Source organism: Ambystoma mexicanum, chromosome 2q (assembly GCF_040938575.1).
Source record: "Ambystoma mexicanum isolate Mex_15411 chromosome 2q, UKY_AmexF1_1, whole genome shotgun sequence".
NCBI classification, from domain to species: domain Eukaryota; kingdom Metazoa; phylum Chordata; class Amphibia; order Caudata; family Ambystomatidae; genus Ambystoma; species Ambystoma mexicanum.
The window spans coordinates 771,403,117-771,426,155 of NC_090924.1; the positions used below are offsets into that span (position 1 = coordinate 771,403,117).

The window sequence follows — 23,039 nt, forward strand, 5'->3', positions numbered from 1 at the left end:
ACCTCCGGGGAGGTATCAAGACCACTGGCGTCGTGCAAAGACTGACGCAGGTCTTCCAACTGGCTATGACCAGACAAGAGTTCGTCAGGAACCTCATCAGGAACCAAACCTTCATCAGACCCTTCATCCACCTCAGAAATATAATCCAGAGGCTGGAATGGGGGCACAGAAAAAGGCCCAAACACATTTTTCGACTTGGCCAGTGCCTTCCTCAGGAATTCCACCGGTCTCCGGGGTACCTCCGATAAAGCCTCCTCAAAAGGAGTCGACAGAAAAGACGTCGCGCGTGGGGCCGATGGCTTCGACACAGGCCTCGAGGGCGGTGCCCCGAGCGTGTCCTTAGACGGCCTCAGCGCCCATGACTTCCTCTGAGGCGGAACCTCGAGAGAGTCCCTCAACGGACATGGTGCCGATGGTGTCGACGTCTTCTTCAAAGACCTCACAGGCTCCAAGGGTCTCGAGGGTGTCGAGGGCCGGGACCTGGAGCGGGCATGGCTAGAGCGATCCACCCTGTCCGATCGGGACCTCGGAAGCTCACGATGATCGCGTCGAGCACCCGAGCCCAAAGGCGTGCGAGCGGTGGCCCTAGCACGTTCCCTGCCGGCTTCTTTCGAAGGCGCGGACGGAATGGAGCCCTGCAATTGGAAAATCGCCATCTCCGTACGAAATGCATTCCATTCCGCAGGAGAAGAGTGCTTGTGGGGACAAGCAATCCGCCGACGGGCAGTGTCCTCGGACGAGGAAGGCAACCGGTGACAGCGCTTCCGCGAGTGCCTCGAAGAGGCAGAGGAATGGCAGGAACCACTCTGGGACCAAGACCCCCTGAACTTAAGGCCATGACCCGGAGAGTCGCCTCTCGAATCGTCGGTCGGAAGCCCAGCGGATTTTGACTTTCGGGGCTTGGAAACCTTACTGAGACAAAGCTTCTTCCGTTCCCACAAGGCCTTCGATGTTAACGACTGGCAATCGTCACAGTCATCCGTAGCGTGGTCCTCACTGAGGCACCAGAGGCAAGCATCGTGCGGGTCCGTAAGATACATCTTGGAACCGCAGTCCCGACACTTCTTGAATACCGACCGCGGGGTGGAAGACGACGAAGACATGATATCTTCTCAACAAACACGTTCATAAGAACTGATAGAATAACTCAGAAGAACCGAGGCGCACTGAGATCTCCGCCGAAGCGAACACGTTTGCGGAAAAACCAGAACTGAGGCTACGAGCGTCCTACTTATAACATCCGGTGACGTCGGCTCGACGTAGGCCCTCGAGGACAGCGTATCGATGTAGGACCGCAGACACTGAAAATTTTCCGAAGCAGTACAGCTGTGGTGAATACCTGTCATAGATGTGAAATACGTCGGAGGAACCAATCCCTTCAAAATTCAGCACTCTTATTTGATGGAGCAGACAGAATCACAACAGACCACCAAGGTGTTTTATATATGGGAGATTCCTCCTGCAAGGGGAAAAGGGGATACCATGTTTCACCCATGGATACAACCATTCCCTTCTGTAGGTTGTGCATACCCCCCACCACCGTTATCCCCCTAATAATGCCCCCACCAGGGTCAGGTAGCAGCTGCCCTTGCTTGGCCACATGGGAGCAGGTCACCCCCGGGAAAACAGTAATGACTCCATCGGATTCCTCACACAACCTACTGGAGCAAGGACTGCCTTACTCTCAAAGTCCACTCCTCCATGGAAAAAAATAAGTATGGATGGTTAACAGAACGCCAGAAGATCACTCACCCGACTTGCAGAAGTGGTGGCTGCCAGGAAAAATCACCTTAAGAGTGATCAATCAGAAGAAACTAGAATATCAGTGGCTCAAACAGAGCACCCATTAAGTAAGTCAACACTAACAAAGTACAACCCAGAAATTTGAACCTGATCCAGGGGGAAAATGGTTGCAAAGTCCCTGCAGAAACAGCATAACAGTGGGGATGAGGAAAGACCCTTGCTCAGTGGTTCTTTTAAAGACTGATGAGGCAGTCAAGAGCTCCCTGGTAGTGCCAATTTGGAGTCCCGCCCCAGCCCAAGAGAGCAGAAACCCCAGACAAGAGCAGATAGGGGAGGTGACGAGGTCCAAATACCTATCTAGACAAAGTTCACCAACTGCAAGCATCAAACTACTTAGTGGCTGGCCTCCTGGCTCAAAGTACTATTTCCAGGGCATTGTCTGACAAATCTCACTCCTTGCATCACAGCAGCCAAATATGAAGTTTCATGCTAGTGAGGTTCAGGAAGAGAAGCCATCCTTCCAACTGGGAGACCAGGTCCACTTGTGACGGAAGATGAACATAGCCAGAAGCTCTGGGTACCAGGTCTGCCAGGCCAGATCGGAGCAAACTGAATCAACATGGACCTAAACAGCCTCCTAAGGTGCAGTTATTTCTGGGAAGGCATAATAGGTCGTAGTGCCACTTGACCATACCTGCGTCCCCCCCAGAGAACCCTGCAGAGGCAATTCCCTGGAGAAGAACAACTTCAACTTCCTGTTGCCACTGGAGGTAAAGAGGACCATGAGGAGTACCACACAAGGAAAAGATCCAATCGAGAACTTCCAGACACAGCCCTCTCTCGCGGGAGGCCCAAATCTGCCTCTTAAAGGGATTCGCTATGACGTTCTCTGTCCTAGCTGAACATGCCACTGTTAGAGAAAGACGTACTACAGAGTCCAAAACCACAGTGGCATTGTTTCTCTACATGGAGTCAAAGGCCCAAACCACTTAGTTTATTGAGGTCACTGCGTTCTATGGTAGGACCAGCACTCACTTGCCCCACGCTGAGGGGACGAATTTAACCAGGACCAGCCGGATTGTCCCCAACTATAGCAATTTGATGTGTTCTCAGTCTTCCATTGGAGAGAAAAGCGACCACTTTCCGTTGGGGCAAGGCTACCAGAGCAACAACTCAGTTTCTCTCTCCGGGACCACCATGCAAGATCCTATAACCGATTCTGAGACCCGCAAAAGGTACGACATGTTGTCCTGAAACTGAGCTAGCTGTCAATGGAGCAGCCACTGAAGCGACCCAATGCACAATTGGGCCCACTGGCACAGCCAGAATGCAGGAAGCCGTTTCAGCAAGTGCATAAAAGGCGGACGCCAGAACCATCTGCTGAGATTGGAAGACTTGAACCATCTGAAAGAAGTTTGCCACTTGATCCACAGGTAGTGTAGGGACTGTCCAGGATAGTGTTCAGTCCCTCTAATTTATTGGTGCAGTCCAGAGACATCAAAGCACAGGTCTTCCTGAAATTGAGGGAGCAACCCAAACTGTGCAGCAGACTGCACATGCAGTACAGATGTGTCGACACATAGCCTGAGATGCGAGCTTGGACGAGCCAAATGTCTAGACAAGGGAAGGCATATGCGCTTTCCCTCCTGAACAGTGACTTGGGCCCTGCCAGCACTTTAGTGAAGATCCGGGTCGCCGAAGAAAGGCTGATCAGCAGGCCTTTGAGTGGTTAGTGAGGGAATCCCACAATGAATCTTGGGTACTTCCTGTGCTTGAGATGGACTGACAAATGGACGTAAGCATCAAGGGACACCAACCAGTCCAATCGAGGACCTGAAGTAACTAGGCCAGAATGACCATCTTGAACTTGCCTTTATGCATTTACAAAGTTCAAGATCCTTAGTTCCAGAATGGGATGCAAGCCCCAATACTTCTTTGGAATCAGAAAGTAAAGAGACTCAACCCCTGCCTCTTTCTGAATGAGGCACAGTTCTATGGCACCCTTCCTTGCTAGCAGGAGGGCATCTCAACACAGGGGGATCCAGAGTCAAAGAGGGCCCAGTTGAAACATGCGAGTCTAAAGGGGTTTGAACAAAGGGTAAAACAATATCCCAGCGGCAAGACCTGAAAGGCCAAAACGTTGGATGTGGTAAGATAGTAATCGTCGCTGAACAGGGAAATCCTCGCTGGGGTACAATGACAGATGTACCCTTCACAGGAGCCACAAAAGGTAGCAAAGCCCCTCTCTGAGCTACCAAACATTTTCCCTTGCGGAGTGGGGAATATGGCGTGGCTGCTGTTTGCCTGAAAGCCCCTGACCCCCGCCACGGTTTACACGAGAAGGATCAAAACCCCCTTCCTCAGTGTGGGAGCTGATGGCTACTGATCAGCTAACCCCAGGGACTCTGCTGTGGCTTTTGAAGAAAAATGTCTGAAGGGAATCTTCAGCCTTGGCGCTCCAAAGAGTATGCCCATCAAAAGGCATGTGCAGGAGTTTCATCTGAGTGTCTTGAGCAGAACCGGAGGCCCTCATCTAGGGGTGCAGTGTGAGGACTGTATCCATGGCTAGTGCACAAACTACACAGTCAGCCAAGTCCAGAAATGACTGCATGATGTGGTGTGCCTCCTTTCTGACATCCTGCACCATGACATTGAAACACTACCGCATCTTGCAGAAGGAAATTTTCAGGTGCCTCTGACATGAGACCAGAGGCCCAAAGAAAATGTGGCTAATGCGCAAGATGTATTAATTGCCCTCCAGGAAAAGCTACCCGAGATTAACATTTAGCACCCGCAGGCATCAAGCCTCTTGCTCTCCCGGTCAGTGGGAAAAGAGAGAAGGTGGTGGTCTTTAGGTTATGCATCACAACTTGAAGTATCAGGCTCTCCGGGGAGACCTGGAGGGGTTGGGGCGACTGGATCTAGGGCTGCCAGACCAAGGTCAAGACCAGGTCCCAGTCCACCACAATTACTGATGTCAGCATCTCCCAGGCTTGCAAGATTGGGGTCCCCACTACAGAGTTGAAGGGCAGTAAGCTCTCTGAGGTGATCAGTCCAGGATGTCAGTCAGCTGGACCTTCAGCCTGGTCAGTGCTGGCAAATCCAATTGTTTCCACCACCTTGGTATCTTCTGAAAAGCAGCATGAGGCCTACAAGAAGCTGGCGCTGGGTCGGTGTCCAGCTTAGGGGAGGTGTTGAGGCCACTGGCCTACTGAAGGTTGCTGATCAGATCCGTGGGATCCTCTTACTAACTACTGGATCAAAGTGGTTCTAGCCCAAATGGGATAGGATAACCTTCCTAGTCAGGGACTTCGGACATCCATTGACACAAACTTGCCCTTAGAGGGGTGGGGGGATGGCGTTGGAAGCTCAAGCATCACATCTCCGGTCTGAATTAGAGACCTTTCAGAGTTGGGGCTGAGCGCATAGGCAGGCAGCCGCGTCTCAGAGTTCACTGCTGGCTTCTTCCAAGTGTGGACCCTGTTGGCATCCCATTGATGCCACCAGCGCTGAGGCCTAAGCCGTCTTGCATATTTAATCTGAAGTTCATCTTCCTTGGGAATTGACAATTGGATGGTAAACAGTACCTGTGGGCCCAAATCTTCAGTCATCCCTGGAACAGGAACTCCTCTTCTACGAAGAGAAATGGTACCAGGAAGAGTCGCTTGGGGAGCAGGAACTCTTGCTGTGCTTCTTCTCATTCCAGATCAGAGACCAGTCCTCCTCTCTCCTCCGTTCTGCTCCCAGCGACTTCGATGGAGTTCTTTTACAGCTAAGCAGCACGCTCCGTCAAAGGCTTTGGGAGTAAGGATTGGCAAGTGTAAGGAGAGGCAGTATAAACTAATCCGGTAGGGGTCAGAGAAAGAAATTAGTCTCCCACAATTAGAGCAGATCTTGAGGCCTGTGGCCTTAAGAGGGCATGACATAGTCAAAGCTTACAAAAAGTGGTGCACCTGAAGAGTATAGTGTGGGAAAGATGTCATGAGGTGCTCTGGCTCCAACAACTGTCCCGACGTCATGTCGGCACGGGGCGGATAGAGGCGGCAATACTGTGCTGCGACCCGTGGGGGCAAAAACGTTCCCGAAAGTAGTTGACGCTGCAGATAGACTATCATAGACGAATCAGAGGGAAGAATGAACCCATTAGAAAGATTCTGTCTTGGGTGGACAACCAATGACAATTAAAGAGTAGTTGATTCCTCTTCAGTTTCACACACTAACGCATTGATGGACTGAACGGTCACAAAATCATGAGATGACAAATTTGAAATATCAGGAACTTCTCAAATATTTGACATCATAGCTTGCTGGTATATTTTCATCAATGTAAAACAGAATTTGATCAACAGTCCTCTGAATACACAGATTAACAGAAAAGTGTAAGGCTGTATTCTGCCACCTCAATCTGGACTGCAAATAAAAGATCCTTTCAAACCACAACTTCCCATGCCACACTTGCTGAGCAATCATACATTGCAGATCAAACTATGCCAATACCCTTCACTTAATCCTTCCTCAATCTGCTGGCAATCTCCAAATGATCCAGAACAAAAAATAAATCAAGACTGATCTTTACACTAAAGCCTTACAATCACATATTCACCAACGAACATCGCAACAAACGCCTGATAAATCTCATTCAAAATGCTATGCCCCACAAAGGCATTCATGTCAATGGCCCAGCCTACCTGTAGGACCCCAGTAAGAGTAGTGAACAAAGGAGAACAATTCAATCTACATCATAATATTCCAATTCTGAAAGATATAATGCTTTAACTGCCCCTTGGAAGGCCACCATTTAGCCGTTAAGACCCTGAGACTTTGAAACAACTCTTCAAGATAAACACAATACACACCTCTGCCTCCTGATCTACTAATGCTTTGCACTCATCGCTTTCCCTAATCTCATTTCATCCTGCACTTTATTCTTCCCTCATCTGCCTCCACGCTTTCTCTTTTGTCTTAATGCACTAAAGCAATGAAATGTCCAGTATTTAAGCTCTAAAAATACTAAGTTATGAATGATATAGGTCATTTAAAAATGCAAACCTAAGGGGGCGCAGGCAAAATGGCTGCCTGAGTGCCGAGCTCCATCCCCTGCCTGGCGTATTTGAGGAGTAACAGTAATTAGCAGCCCCCGTTTCTCTGCAAGAACGACTCCTTGAACGTGGGAAGTTGCAGTTGTTCTCCGGATCCCCCAGGATCGATGCACACCGGCTCTGATCCCGTTGGCTGGGGCCGACTCCTGTGGCAGTGGGCCCAGTTGGCCCTGTGGAACTTCGTGGAGGCTGCCCAGATAACGAGAAGACCAGACTGGGGCGACTGGCACAGAGGTTAGGTGCGGGCCAGGACCCATGTACCCGACGGGCGCCAGCCCCGCACATGCAGGGAGAAAGTAAAGAAGTCACCCGCCCTCCTGGAGGATGCAGCGGGCGGTTAGTAAGGGCCCCCCACCCGTGGTGCTGCAGCCAAGGGACTGCCGAGTCTGGCATCAGCATTTTCAGGCGAGGACTGGGCAGCATACAGAGGGCCCCGGGAGGTGCCCAAACCCGTACTGTCGGCGGTTGTCCACCCTGCACTAGCAAGGGCGAGTAGGAGCAGGAGGAGGAGGAGGCGGCACCCGCCCGCCAGGATGCAGCAGGTGGGTTGTATGTGTCCCGACTATCCCGGCCTGCCTTGCTGCGTGGTGCCCCGGCTGGGGGACAGCCAGAGTCAGCATTGGTGTGGACAGTGTGCAGCAGATACGGAGAGGAGATCGCCCCCTGCGGGCTTGGAGCAAAGGCCTACTGAAACTTTGACGTCCCTGGCCCTGCAAGCAGGGGGTGTGGGCGGAGGCCCCAGCCAAGGAGTAGGCAGCCATCAAGAGTTGCTTAAGTCCTGGAGCTGCGCTCACAGAATCCCCCGAGCGAGGAGACAGCTGCGTGGAGAGGACGAACAAACAATCCCGGTAAAAAAGTGGGTGGTCCCCCACCCCATCCTTTTGAATTGATTTTTTTTTTTTTTTTTTTTTAAAGTCCCACTGGCTGGGGGGAGAAATGAGGAAAAGGGCCCTCGTAGTGGTGGAGAGGCAGGCTGGGCCTCAAGGGGGACCCCTCTGCATCAAGCCATATCCCGCTGGCTGCTTTCACGAGTACATAAAGAGGCTCAACCCCAGAGTAGTGAGGGGCAGAGGGGATATCCTGAGGGATGAGGACCTTGCACCTGGAGAAACAGGAGCCAGCTCACCGGAAGATCACAGTTAAGACTCCAGCACCTCACACCAGAGGTACTGGCATACCAACGACCCAGAGTATACTTGACCACTCCAGGCTTTCCAGAAGAGACTTTCGTGCGCAGTGGTAGCCAAAGCCAGAGCAGAGCCTGCGGTCCCCAACCACCCCCCGCGGGTACCAGAGGTAACGACTAAGGACATCTATGAGCTGGCGGGGGAAACATTGGTGCGTATTTATTACCAAGGTAAACAAACAGTGGCAGAGGCCACTGGAGACATAGGACCCGCTCCAGCCCCAGCTGAAATTGGTTCTATTAAGAGTGATATACAAACCATCCTGGAAGAGATCAGAGCGATGAGGACGGGGAGGGGGGAGGGGAATGGGCAGACCTTTCGGCCAAGGTGGTCACCCTGGAGGATAGAATGGATGGAGTGGAGGCTAATCAGGCCTCCACTGGACTGAGACAAATGGAGGGAGGTGTGCTTCATGGAAATGGAGAGGCATGAGCAGGAGTTGCGCCATAAGGTTGATGACATTGAGAACCGGAAGAGGCATAATAACCTCTGTTTTTTCAGGCTGCAAGAGGTGGATGGCGAAACTCTAATGGGCCTGGAACAAAAGATCCAAGAAATAGGGATGGTCCTCGGTTCCAGGGAAGGAGAAAGTCACCATGGACAGGGGGCACCGAACCGGAGGAGGATCTCGTGGCCCGCGCTCAGTCCTGGCGCACATGCATTGCTATGGAGACAAGACGACAAGACGAGGATCCTCGAAAAAGCAAAGCGCATGAAGATGAACTACGGCGACTCCAGGGTGGCTATTAGCCAAGACCCATCAGCCCACACGTTACTGAGGCGAAAGTGTGGGGCCCTCACTAGGTGGCTTCAGGAGAAGGGGGTGCGGTACCGTGGGGCTACCCTTTTGCTCTTGTGTTCGAATGGGAGGGAAAGCAGAATCATCTGGTAGCAGAGGAGGAGATATAGCGGTCAGAGGATCTGGTAGGCCGTTGAGAGGGTTCCATCTCAGAGCTCAGAGGACATGGACCGGACCCTAACCGGAACCCTCGGGGCTCAGAATCGGTGCAAGGAAAACACAGGGCAAAAGGAGTTCAGAAGTTCCAAAAGCGTAACAACCCTCCATCTCGAAACGAAGACACCTGATAAGGGTGGCTGAATTTCCTATGGTGACCTAATTAATGGGAGGATACCTTGGGGCTCTCTCAGGGGCTTCTTCTGAGTTGGAAGGTCAGAGGGGGGGATCCCTTGTGGCAGCCGGTAGAGTGGTCAGTTGTTTTGATATTGAGCTAGCGGAGAGGGGTGGGGGGTATGGGGGGAGTTGAGGTGCAAGAAAAGGCGTTTACAGAGAGAGGAGGGAGGGTTCCGGGAGTTGGGGAAGTTGGTTGTTTCATTTCGAGATGGGCGGTTCTCCACCCCCCCCCCCCCCCCCCCCCCCCCCGGCTGACACGGGTTAGAAGGGCTGCCTAATATAGTGCCCAAGGTAAAAGGTAAGGGCTGCATCCCTGGCGGTTCGGCAAACGTGCTCGACATGACTGGGGCACGGGATCGTAGGCCTCAGATTGTGGTGGGGAGGTTAAAGGTGGGAAAGGAGGTTGGGGAGGCCATCGTAAGGAACCTTATGCAGCGTAGCACATACACAACAGAGGTCAGGTACACCACAAGGAATATAAAGAGCGACCAACGAAAGGTGAGGACGGGGTACGGTTGAGGTGGTAGTAGGTACGCTGAACATGAAGGGATTGAACTCTCAGAACAAAAGATCTTTAACTAGCAACATGTTCCTGAGGAAGAATCTCTTGATCCCATTTTGCAGGAGACCCATTACAGGCAGGAGGCGAAATCACAGATAAAGGGCAATGAGATAGGCATGAGCTTCGGGGCTTCCCATAAGGTCTCCAAGAAATTATAAGTTACTCACCGTAGTGACCAACGTACTCCTAGTCAATAGTCCCCTTTCCTACATACTGCATGGGCAATTACAACTGATGTAGCCCCAGGGTAGAGAGGTGACCCTGCTTAAGAAAACAAGTTCCTTAATACTGCCTGCCCGGAAGCCGCGTCTGATCTAGAGCCAGCATCCAGACAGTAGTGCTTGCAGAAGGCAGAAGGAGTGGCCCACGTAGCCACCCTGCTGATGACCTGCAACGGGACGTGCCTTTGGCGCTTACAGCGTGAGCATGCACGTTAGCTGGAAGCGATTTGTGCTCCCCCTCATAGGCCTCCTTGATGGCCGAGACCATCTACCTTACTATAGAGGTCTTGAAAGTCTGATATTCCGGCCTTGTCCGCCCGAAGGTGACAAAGAGGACATCCAACTTGTGGAAGCTCTTTGTCCTGTCCAGATAAAATTTCAGAGCGTGCCCGACGTCCAGACAGTGCAGGACCCTCTGAGCCTCGTCCTTAGGTTCTGCAAAGAAAGTAGGTAAGACTATCTCCTCATTCAGATTAAAAGAAGAGACTACCTTAGGCAAGAACGCTGGACCACCTTATCTCTGTGAAAGGTAGTGTACGGTTCTGAAGCCACTAGTGCTTGGATCTCATTAATTCTACATGTGGAAGTAAGACCAACCAATAGAGCATTTTTAATGGTGACCAGCCTGATGTCCGCCGATGCCATAGGTCTGAAAGGTTTGTGCGCCAGGGCGCCATACACTACATTGAGATCTCACACAGGGTGTAGATTCTTGATGGGCGGGTAGAGCCCGATGAGGCCCGTCAGATGTCGCATAACCACTGGGTTGGAGGAAGAGAAGACATCCTCCTTTGAATTTCTGTAGGCTCCTATGGCCGCCAAGTAGGTGCGGCATGTGTCTACTTGCACACCAGAGTGTGCGAGGTGTGCAGAGAAGGACAGCACGTCGTCCAACGTGCAGGTAAGCGGGTCAATCTCCTTACAGTCCACCCAGTGGCAGAACCTAGTCCATTTACTTTTGTACTGGCTTCTAGTAGCATTGCTCCTAGCATCCTGAATGATGTCTAGGTTAGGCAGCCCCAGATGCCATAGTGTGACCTGCTCAGAAATAAAGCTGCAAGGGCTAAATTCTTCGGGGGGGGTGGATGACCCTGCCACCCTGCTGCGAGAGAAGGTGAGCCGGGCCCAATGGCAGGTGACTGGACGGTCTGTCCTAGAGGCTGAGCAGCTCCGATCACCATGGTCTCACCGGCAACCACAGAGCTATCGGAATGATGCGGAGGTGACAGTTCTCATCTTGCAGATCACCCTGTGGACCAGGTGCGTGGGAGGCAATGCATATGCTCTCATGCTGTTCCACTGTATATGAAACACGACGCCTAGGGAGCCAAGGCCCTGTCAAGACGCGAAGTGCCAGTTGGCAAAGCGCTCCACCTGTGGATGCCCCCATCTGCTGAAGATCCCCCCCCCCCGCAGGACCGGAGCGTTCAATTGCCATTCGGAATTGTCTGCTCGCAGTCTGCTGGGTCCATCCCCCTCCAGGTTGGACTCCCCCGGGAGGTAATTGCACTCAAGAAAGATGATGTTCTCCAGGGCCCACTCCCACATGCTATACTGCACAGAGGGGTGACCTGGTGCCACCCTGCTTGTTGATGTAATACATGCTGGTGGAGTTGTCCATTTGAATGAGGACCACCTTGCAACAGATGAGCGGCAGGAAACCCTTGAGAGCTCCAGAGAGTTGATATGGGCCTCCTGCTCCTGGAGGGACCAGACTCCAAGGACGCTGTGGTTGTCCAGGGTAGCGCTCCAGCCTTCCAGGAAGGAACCTGTGGTGATGGTGACATGCAGTGCTGCCTTGCGGAAGGTCTTGCCCATCCGCAGGTTGCAGTCCGTGGGCCACCAGACAAGGTCCTGGTGGAGAAAAGGAGGAATGCTGACGAGCTCCGCGTGGGAGCCTCGCTCCCGATTCCATGTGGCTGAGCAGTGCAGCTGTAATCTCATCTTGAGTTTCATGTAAGGTACATCCAGTAAGAACGCTCCCATGATACCCAGTAGATGCTAGTACCACCAGGCTGCAATCAGCTCTCTGCTGAGAAAAGGACCTGTGGCCCTCTTGATGGCAGTCATCTTGTCCTCCGAAGGGAACACACTCTTGAAGCTCATGTTCCAGATACACCAGAAAAGTCAGGCTCTGCTTAAGAGCAACTGAGACTTCTTGAGGTTGATAGAATATCCCAGTTTGTGGAGCTTGATCGTAAGGGCAGAGGTGTGGTGAACCGCTTTCGGGAATCTCGCCCTGATGAGCCAGTCGTCCAGGTATGGGTAGACATGGTGACCTTGGGCCCTGAGAAGGGCTGCCACTGCATTCAAAAGTCTGGTAAAGACCCTGGGGGATGTGTTGAGGCCGAAGGGTATAACCTAGTATTGGAAGTGGAATCCCATGATCCTGAACCGTAGACCGATGTGGCTGCCAAATTGGGACATGTAGATGCGGGTCCTTCAGATCCAGGGGGCAAATCCAGTCTCCCCTGCACAGTGTCTCTGCAATAAGCACTGGCGTAGCCATCTTGAATGTTTAAAGAGGGAAGGAGAGGTTCAGGGTGGCAAGGTCCAACACAACTTGCAGGCCAGTCTGGTGGTTCTTTCCTGGAGTAGAAGGCTTAGCCTCGCTGGGAGGCTGGGAATTCTTCCACTGCCTGGTTCTCTATGAGCGAACTAATTTCCGCCAACAGAGATGTCGTCCCAATCTGTGGGAGGAGAGGAGAGGGAGGCAGTAACACGTGGACACTAGGGATAGGATCCAGGGGTCAATGAACCTTTGACGCCAAGACTTTGCGTGAAGGGCAAGCCTGCACCCCCTAACCTCCACTGGAGACAGGTGTATCCAAAGGGGCGCATCATGCCTTCATTCCTTCCGATCTTGGGGCGGAGTAGGGGGATTGAAAGAAGCCCTTGCTCCACCCCTTCTGCGGTTTGCGCCAGTGCTGACTCGGAGAACGGTCAGGCCGTCTCGACTTCCATTCCCGGAAGCCCCGTAACCCACCGAAGGCCCGTTCCTTGTTGGAGCATTGATGAGACGGGGTGTATGCCTTGGGCGTGGCCTTCGTGGGGATGAAGACTTTGCAGTTTGGGAACTGTATTTCTTCTCATCTAGCTCCTCATTGGTGGTGGAATGAAAGGGCGCCACCCTCGAATGGAATATGTGTTCCTGGACGTCAGGGTTGAACTTGGAGCCCGTAGCCAGGCAGTCCTTCTCTTGTCTGTGGCAATGCAGCTGGCACGGCCTGAGGTGTCAATGTGCACATCAGCTGGTTCCATGATGTCCTGCGCCACTAACTTAGCTTCTGCCAGCCCCACCTTGAAACGTGCCTGGCTCTGCACCGGAAATTCTGGCAGGAAGTCAGCTATTTCCCGCCGAAGCCTCTGATTAACGGCTGCCAGCATTGAGTCTGGATTGATGAAGGTGCAGTGAGACATTGGAATAAACTTTTTCCAATAAGCCTCCAAGATCTTCTCCTCCTTGCCTAGAAGCGCTGAAAACAAGGTGGCCGAGGACGTCTGAGGCTTGGAGTAGAGTGACGCTGCAGCTTTCTGAGGCTTGGAGTAGAGTGACGCTGCAGCTATCACCGAAGAGTGCAGTTGAGGGTGTGCCGACACCAAGAGTGGATTCCCCCTCCAACTGCCTATACTTGACGTTGAGGCGCTGATCGATAGGATGGGCCCAATGGGGTTTAAGCCATCCCTTTTTGGCCGAGGTGACAATGTCCTTCTGCATCGGGATCACAGTTCTAGCCGCAGGGTTTAGCGTGAGGACCTCGGCCAGGATCCCCGCCTCCGGTTGTTGTACCTCAGTTGAGGAAGCCCCAAGTATTCGGCCAAACCTGAGAGCCATTCATGAAAGGCCTTCGCTGAGGATGGCATGTCAGAGGGGTCCTCCTTGGCGGTGTCCACCAGGGTATCCAGCTGGTTTGGTGCGGGTGGAGGAGTGCTGGGTGCTGAGGGCTGTGGTCTAGGAAGCAGAGCCGGTGACTGCTGTGGAGGCTAGTGTGGAAGTGCCTGAACCGTGGGAGGCAGCGAAGCTGGAATCGAAGGACCCAGCGTGGGCAGCAGAGGCTGCGCAGGGCCCGATGCTCTGGAGCCATGGAAGGAATGACTATGGTTGAACTGCGGGACTGGCCGGAGCATGTCCCGAGCATGAGTAGCTTTTGCAAAAACCTGTCCTCACAGGTTGGTGGGGCGGTATTGACGGAGTAGTGGGCGGCTGCTGGGGCCTGTGCGAACTCTGCCAAAGAGTGTGGGGGTCAGAGGTAGGGAATAGACCCTTTGCAGGCTGGACAGCTGCTGAAGCCCGCCAACGTCGGCATGCGCCGGGGAGGAGCGTGGCGCCAGAGGACAAAGTACCTGATTAATACCAAAAAACAGAAGACAAAAGACAAAACAGTATCCTGGGAAGAGCGTGTGGTATTAAAAGGCCAAAGCCAAACCCAGGCGTGCTGGTGAAAGCAGTCTATTCCGATCAATGCGGAAAAGGGGAGTGGCGCGGTTGGGCAGAGTCAGGGAAGCGCATGCTCCCAGGGCCACACCCCAGCACACCTCTAAATTTAAAGGTGAAGAAGGGTTTTTCCGGTGAAAAGGGTTCCATCTCCCGTCCCTAGCGTGGGACGCCTATGTAGTATGGAGGAAAGGGGACGGGACATAGGAGTAGGAAGGATTGGGGTATTCTGGATGGCAAGTCCTTTCGATTGACGGGAACCCAGGTCAAGAAGGGATTTGGGGGAGGATTCGTAGGTGAAAAGGTAACCATGAGGGAATACAGATCACGTTAGCTACTCTCTACACAGCAAACATGGGGCAGGTGGGGTTCCTGCATCAGGTTTTCAAGTTGATGGATGGCTGGGCGGAAAGTGCAACACTCTTAACACTCTGGGGGGGGGGGGGGGGGGAAGGGACATGGGTGGGGTTTAGGGGGATTTCAATCTGGTGGTTGATCCCACGTTAGACTGATGATCAGTGAAAGGGGCGGCTACTAAAGTGGCGACTAAGGATAACTTGGCCCTTCGGGATCTTTTGCAGGATCATTTTTGGAGGGGGGGGGGGTGTCTGGCGGATGCAGCAGCCGGGCCCGGGCGGCTACACTCCCCCTACACATCCCCATCAGACTTAAACAAGGATTGGCCACCTCCTGGTCCCGAGAGAAAGGGAAGGTGAAGTGGAGGCACCTAGGGTTGAGGCAATCACGTGGTCAGACCATGAGCTGGTAGAGGCGAACTGGCAGCTCCCAGGGCCTCTGCAGTGTTTAAGATGGAGTTGCAGGAAACGGGTGTTCAGGGACTTGATGGGGACGGAGATACAGGCCTACTTCAAAACTAATGATAACGGCGAGACAGGTATGGCAATGGTTTGGGAGGCGGCTAAGGCCACTCTTAATGGCTTACTTATCGCTGAGGGGTCTCGTGGGAAGAGGGAAAAGGGGCTAATTGAAAGTGGGCTCCAAGAAGAACTGAAAAGGATAAGGTCCCAATTGACCCAGCCGGATGCAGACAGGGAGAAGCTCCTGGTCAAAATGAGAGATAGGAGACAGGAATTCCAGACAGTCTTGATAGGGGAGGTCGTAAAGAAGATGATACACCCAACAGAGATATCACGAAAAAGGAGACACAGTGGGGACTGCCCTGGTGAATAGGGTGAAGGGCTGTACGGTGGAAAGGAGGACAGAGGGAGTACGGGATGCTCAGGGACGTGTGGGTATGGGGATTGGGGATATTGCGACCTGTTTCGCAAGTTTCTACAAGGAGCTATATGCAAATGCGCGTGGAGGGGTTGGTGGGGGGAAATGTAACAGTACTTGGCTGAAAGGAGTATCCCCAGGCTCACTAGAGCACAGAGAGATCCTAGATAGTGAGATCACTCAAGAAGAGCTACTGGGGACACCCAAACAAAGATGGGGAAAGCCCCGGCAGATGACGGTTTTACAGCCACCTTTTACAAGCAATACCAAAAACAAGTGGCAGCGTTAATTCTATAATAGGTGACGATACAATACTGCATTCGTTTCTCCAGGCTCTAATAGCAGTTATCCCAAAGTTAGGGAAGGATCAAGCCAACTGTGCCTCGTACAGAACCATTTTCCGCTTCAATGTTGACACAGAGATCTTTGCCAGAGTCCTTGCATCGTGCCTGGAGCTGTGCCTCCCCAGGTCGATCCATCCTGACCAGGCAGGTTTCGTGTTGAATAGGCAGGTCGTGGACAATGAGTAAGACGCTTCACGTTCTCGACTCGCGGGCAGCGAAGTAAGATGTGGTACTTTTGCTCTGGATGCAGAGAAGGCGTTCAATCGAGTCAGATGGTGTTTTATGGAGGAGGTTTTTGCATCCTTAAGGATGGGCCTAAAGATGGATGGGATAGATGATGGCTCTGTAGTCAAAGCCGTTGGCTAAGGTGATGGTTAACGGGATCGAGTCACAGGCGTTCCCATTACAACGGGGTACACGCCAGGGGTATCCACTTTCCCCGCTGATCTATGCATTGGTGATGGAACCATGAGCGGCGTCAGTAAGGGAAAACTTAGGGGTAAGAGGCGTCACGTCAGGTCGGAGGGGGTGGACTGCAAGATGAGTCTCTTTGCGGGTGACGCTCTGCTCTATATTACTAGACCGTCCCACTCAGTTCCACTGGTGTTGGAAAGTTTGGAGTGGTATGGGAGGGCATATGTGGTGGGCAGGCCGTCCGAAAAGGGAAAAAGGCATATATTGTGGAGCTCCCATTTAGGGTGCAGGAGGATGCCTTCCTATAGCTTGGGTCCAAGCGACACTGTTTTGAGGACCTCTTCCCTAAAAATTCCTCCCCCTTTGGTCCACCATAAAGAGAGAACTGGAGAGATGGTCAAGCTTGGGATTGTCCTTGATGGCTCGCCTGAATTGCATAAAGATGGTTGTGCTTCCCAAATTTCTGTTTTTATTTCAGATGTTACCCATAGTAATACCTGCGTCATTTTTTGCCGAGCTTAAGGTGGCTATTTTGAGATTTCTTTGGGTAGGGGCCAGGCCCAGGATTGCCTATAGAACACTGATCTTACCAAAGGAGATGGGGTGACCTGACAGTGTACTATAGGGCAGCAGAGCTCCAGGTCCTAGTGGATCACTTTGACCCACATTCAGGGAGGCAATGGGTGGACAATGCAGTGCTAGCTCCAGTCACACTAGATGAATGCTGTGGGTCCCTTGGGCCTGTTTCCAGAGGAGAGTGTTGTATCTCCCGGTCCTGGAAGTTATGTTTCCCATATGGAGGGAAGGGGCGGACAATAGATGTCTCACAACGTGGCCATCGCCACTGAGCTGTACCGAGCTCCCCCCCCCCCCCCCCCCCGCTGAGGGATGGGAATGTGGAGCCACTAGCATTTCAGTCCTGGTATGAAGCCGGATTAAGCAGGGAGGGCCAAATGTGGGAAGGGGACACCATCTCCCTGAACAGGCTGGAGGAGGCCCTGGGCCTTCGTAGACGGTCACCCTTTGGATTCTTGGAGCTGAAGGGGGTTTTATGGGGGGGCCTGTGGAGGGGGAACTCTGAGGGAGTTGACAAGTTTTGAAGGATCCCTGATTACACAGAGGGGTTCCAGAGGGCTGATAGCGGGGTTATAAAGGAGGATCCTCCTGGCGAACCCTGGAGATACCGCCTGCCCCCCAAATCGAGAATCAAATGGGGACAGGACCTGGGCAGGGACATTGGAGATACCCTATGGGCTCAGATGTGCATGAGGGCCAACCGCTCAACAACCTCGCTCCAGTATAAACATCAGGCCTTGAAGCTACTACAGAGATGGCACTACCCTCCAACGAGGATTGAGCAAATGAGAGCAGGATACGACCCATGCGGCTGGAAATGTCATAGGGAAAAAGGGGATTACATTCACATGTGGTGGGGCTGTGCAAGGGTGCAGGCGTATTGGAGGGAGATTCTGTCTTGGATAAAAGGGGGTATACTGAATTCAGAGGGAATTTTCACCATGACTTTTCCTATTTGGGGTAGGCACGGAGAGGAGCCGGAACCAGAACAGGAGCACATATTCATGTCATGATGGTCTTGGGTAGATGCTATCTGGCCCAGCTATGAAAAAGCCCACGAATGCTGGTAGAAAAGGAATAGGTATTAAAGACTTGGGCCATATACGATATGGAATATCTCACTCACCTCCTGGACGAGTCCAGGTCCAACATCAACGGTTTAGGGTGGCCTTTCTTTGAAAAGTATGGAGGAGTTGCTGATGGGGGAGAGGATAGAGTTGAGCGAGGAGGTGTGGGGAGGGCTATTTACCTATTTGCTGCACAGGGACGGGGGAGGGCTTTAGTGTGTTGGTTATAGGGGAACGCTTCTTGTTGACCTGTGCTCTGACTAAAATGCCAATAAAGTCTGATTTTGAAAAAGAAAAAAAAAAGCGCAAACCTTCAAACGAAGAGTGCTCCATGACAAGTCCCCAAAATGTAATTACTGAAATTACTGTTTTGGAACAAGGAGCTTATTTACTGGTACATAATCAGAACTAAAACAACCACCAATCGTGATTGAGAAAATAGTAAATCAAAGGGCAATCAATAACAAACATACTGAACTGATTCAGATATTATGGTGTACTAAAAGATAAGAACATGAAAGCCAAACATTAAACATCACCACTGGGCATTCCCCCTGTATGAACAAATGAGGCTGTCTTTGGGATGTTTTCCCAGTACAAAAGAAAAAGGGCAGATATTGAAATTAAGTGCCTTCCTACTGGCTATTTAAATTGTCAGGGTACTATGCAATACAACTCATTGTATCCACAAGGACACAGGGCGGGACTTGCTACCTACTAACCATCAAATTAGCTCAAAAAAGCCTACCATCCAAGATATGGACTCTAATGACCAATATTTTCGCCTCACTAATCAGTTCATCAGCAATTCCCTCCATCTTCCACACGAAACAGCAAAAGGAGACTAAAATCAGCTTACCCACTTATAGCATTATACAAAACACTCACTGTTTCCCTACTCAAATCATCCAACTTCCCTGGTGATCAGCGAACAATGCTTGTAGGGGGAAGGGTCTTAGCATGCAACGGAGCATAACATGTGTGCCCCATTTGACAACACAAACTCCACATGCTCCAAAACAACTCAACTAGAGCATAACGACACACATACGGCAACTAGTTCCAAACTGGCGAAATCAAAACGGCAGTCTTCACACACTGCTTTTCCACTTTGCCCAGACTAACCCCTTCCCTTCTTTCTAAGAAAACAGAGTGCCAGGAGAGCACCAAGAAGGCAAAACCCTTGCAATACAGGATCTAGTTAAAATACAGAATCCAGTTCGAGATATCCTGTTGGTGGATGTGTATTTCACATTAAGCATTTGCAGATATGGTAGTATGAAATCACTAACAGATAAACTATAGTTAAAAGTTAAATAAATATCAACATAATTAAAACTTACCAATGAAGGATCAAGATAGCTGTGTGCCGTTGACCAGGTTTGTGGTGTTATCAGGCTGTATAGAGGGAACTGTTGCTGTGGACTATATACTGGTGGTAAATAAAATGATGTTGTATAACGTTGCTGAGAGTAAAGGTTCATGTCCAGAGGTCTATACCCATTCTTTGGCAAAAATGTGTTTATAGCTATTGCCTTTGCTTTTATTCTTGCCTGCATTAAACACAAAATGTGTATGTTAGGAGTTTTTCAAAAGAAAATGCAAAACAAGCACAGATTAACTAACACTTACCTTGATGGGTTTCCCTTGAAATGTTTTCACTTCTTCTCGAAGAAATTTGTAAGCCTTGTAAAGACAAAAACGCAGACCGATATGAGAAAAAGCTCATAAATTAAACAAAGTAAAAACCAACACCTAAAACTAGAATTTCAACTACTGCACAGCAATTCAGTTTCACTTATGATTTGCAGTGGATACCCCAGCGGGTGTGCAGAATACAAGATCAGAATTCAGAGCCCACCTACGTAAATAACTTTTTTTTAATAAATCCTTGACTCAGACATAGTTAAAGACCCAAGTCTCCATCATATTCCAAATTACTTGAAACACCAAAAATAAAAGTGTAGATCATTTTGGCTGAAATTTGTCATGTGCAGCCGCCAATGCCCTAATAAAATGAATGTCATGACTAAAAGAAAGTAAATGTTCTCACCATTAACATAGTTAATGATCACTGAAGTACTTGAAACAAAATAGTGCTCGTTTTACTTTGCTTTAATCACGTGCCTGTCTAGGTACTAGACATTTCAGACTGCTCACTGAATTGACAGCACAGGCAAGGAATTTGTATTAAAGCGTACAAAGGGTCACCATTCTGCAATCAAAATCCAGGAAAAATACAGAAATACGGAATAAAGCCATTGCTGACGATCATTTCGGTAATTACACATTGGCCATCATGCGCCTTCAAAACCAATAGTATGCTCCACTAGGTGCTGTTTAAGCGTCACCTCCATGATGGTCTAGAACAGAAAAATGATAAAAGAAGTGATGGGTGGATGGTTTTGAATCTTAGCAGTAGTGAGTCAAGTGGACATCACCTTCCACAATTCTACCAGGCATGTACTTAATTCTAAATAAAGCAATTTGGTGCAAACCAGATCTATATACCACCATCTAGAGAAATCATGTACATAAACACAGGAAAATCCCACAGTGCTGGTTGCACCCATGTAGTCAGATATATTGCCAGTTATTCATTAGACTTTTAATAAAATACATCCTTTGTAAAAACAAAAAAAGAAAATAACTAAACTCCATTGAGTCAGTTCATTTTCCAATTTTCTTGAGGCAGACAAACTTGGCAAATGCATTTCAGACCCGAGTCCACCATTAGGGAACACGTGTCATGAATTATGACAAAGGGCTCAACTGTATGTTTTCACAAACTGATACTTCAAGCAATTTCTTTAAAACATGATTGTGCTGGACCAGTGATGCAGAGGGCCAGCAAAGCATCCTTATCAGTACGAATTCCATTACTGTAATAAATCAAAGCCACTTCTCTGGGCAACATTCCACACCATTTTTTCTTAGCCTATCTGCATCATTAATAATAGTCTCATACTAGGCTGATTTGTGTATGGCTGACAACAAAGGGAGCAGTCGAGCCAGAACAGCTAGGCCATGTCCACTCTGCATGGAGACACAAGCAACCCCTGACATATTTCGGCCTTGTGTGGGATGGATATGCCCATTCATGGGTTCCAAGTCTGCAGGGCTTAGAGACCCCAAGCTACATTAACCGATGATGTCCAATGGGCATGAAACATGTCTGGAGTTGGCAGTTGTCCCTTGTTGTTTTTGAATTTTTTATACACCAACTATAAAATCACCTGTCCAGCATTACCATCATATGCCCAGTACCCACATCTCTTGGTAGGTATTGCCATATGTCCAAGTACTTTAAGCATCCCACCGTATGCCATCAAATATTCAGGTACACAACTTCGTATGGTACTGCCATTAAAGCCCCAGGTACTTGCAAAATTGGCAACAGAGATTGCCATAAAATTGTCTGGGTACTAACCCCATAGCTAGGGATTGTAATAAATTGTCAGGGTACTCGCAACTGCCAAGTATTACCATTAAATGGAAGCATACCAATACCATCTGCATGGATTGCAACGAGATGTCTAGGTTCTCCCTCTATTGGGAAGGATTGCTATTTAATGGTCAGGCATTCCCAGTACAAGAATGCCAATGTGTGAGATTTTTCTCGCATAAAGTGGTGATATAAAGGAACTAACTGACTTGACATTTACATTTAAGAAGTCAAACTGTGCTTAAAAGTGAAAGGAACATTAATAAAGTGGCCAAATCCACTCCGTGTACATACACAGATAAACGAGAAAATTATTTCACTGGATAGCACGAGATGGAAAAAGGAAGCCACATCAAGATAGAGATAATTGAATTTTATGGGTTTAACCTTTTTAGGCTTACATCAATTAGTAAGCTGGTACATGCAGACTTATTTCTGATGGAGAAAATAAAGCTATGATCACTCCTTGTGCATAACATGTTTGTATTAGAATTTTTTTTTTGTTTATTGGTTAGTTGATCCTATGATATTTGGACTTTCCAAGTAAGGGCCACAAAACAGGGTATTATTTTAAATCTTTATAGTAAAAAATGTACAAACAGTTGCAGCTCAATGTACAAGAACTGGGAAACAACATGGTTGCCAAAGTGTGTGATCATCTGCAAATCATGTAATCTCACGGTGCTTAACCTGTTAAACGTCCCAGGTACAAAACAATAGTCAGCCCCTTTCAGTTCCAATAAGATGCTCTTAAAAAAAAGAAAACACTCATGCTTCACATGGCTGTAGAATTCCTACTTGCAAGGCCAAATTTAAAAGCCTATTTTTTTTTTTTTTTTTTTTATTTGTATATAATCTTTCTAGATTTTTTAACAAAGTTTCCAAAAAAAAAAAAACAGTTGAGAAGAAAGGATTTGTTCGAAAGAAACGGAAGAAACGGTGGAACTTTTCATTCAGTCTGTGTTGGAAGAAGCACGTTAAGGGTGTATTTCATGATGTTTATAGTTGCCAACTGCCATGCCTGTTTGTCTCCGTCCAACAGTTTGTTCCAACACGTTTCTTCCTTTTGAAGAGTAAAGTTTGTAAAAATGTCTGTCAGGTATCTATCACGAATTTCTATCGTCGCCGGACAGTTCAGGAGAAGGTGGCGTATGGTTTCCTTGTCCGTAGTGGACTTGCAGAGACGGCAGAAGCTGGATAAGGATTGTTGTCTAATCGCCAGTATTTCGTTAGTTTCTAGAAGGTTCAATCTTATTTTTAAAAAATAATTTCGGGCCGCTCTATTTGGAAATAATTTCAGAAAAGGTTGAATAGAGTCGAGTTTCTTAGAGAAGGAAGGAAGGTGACTGGCAAGTTTGTACTTTGAGGCAGAGTCGTTGGTGTTGATCCAGTCGAGTTCTTTGATTTTCTTGACAACTCGAACGGGATTGGCGATGAGATCTTCTGTGTTGCAGGCAACTGAGTCTAAGATGTTCAAGACTTTAGTTTCCCATCGAGTGAGCATATGGCAAGTACCCAGTCGGATTTCTTCACTTATCAGTTGGTATGCGTAGGGCGTTTCTTTCTGTCTACATTTCC

The 23,039-nt window shown here is 49.6% G+C and overlaps 1 protein-coding gene across 5 annotated transcripts in view; it reads right to left on the reverse strand.

Annotated features, from left to right (window-relative positions):
* Positions 1-23,039, reverse strand: part of LARP4B (La ribonucleoprotein 4B) — a 2,592,412-nt gene that overhangs the window by 1,362,390 nt on the left and 1,206,983 nt on the right. For all 5 annotated transcript variants that reach the window (XM_069648004.1, XM_069648003.1, XM_069648001.1 and 2 more), the window contains 2 exons: positions 19,649-19,702; positions 19,360-19,569 (listed from right to left, as the gene is read on the reverse strand). In XM_069648004.1, the coding sequence (XP_069504105.1) occupies positions 19,360-19,569; positions 19,649-19,702 (264 nt within the window). The remainder of the gene's footprint in view (positions 1-19,359; positions 19,570-19,648; positions 19,703-23,039) is intronic.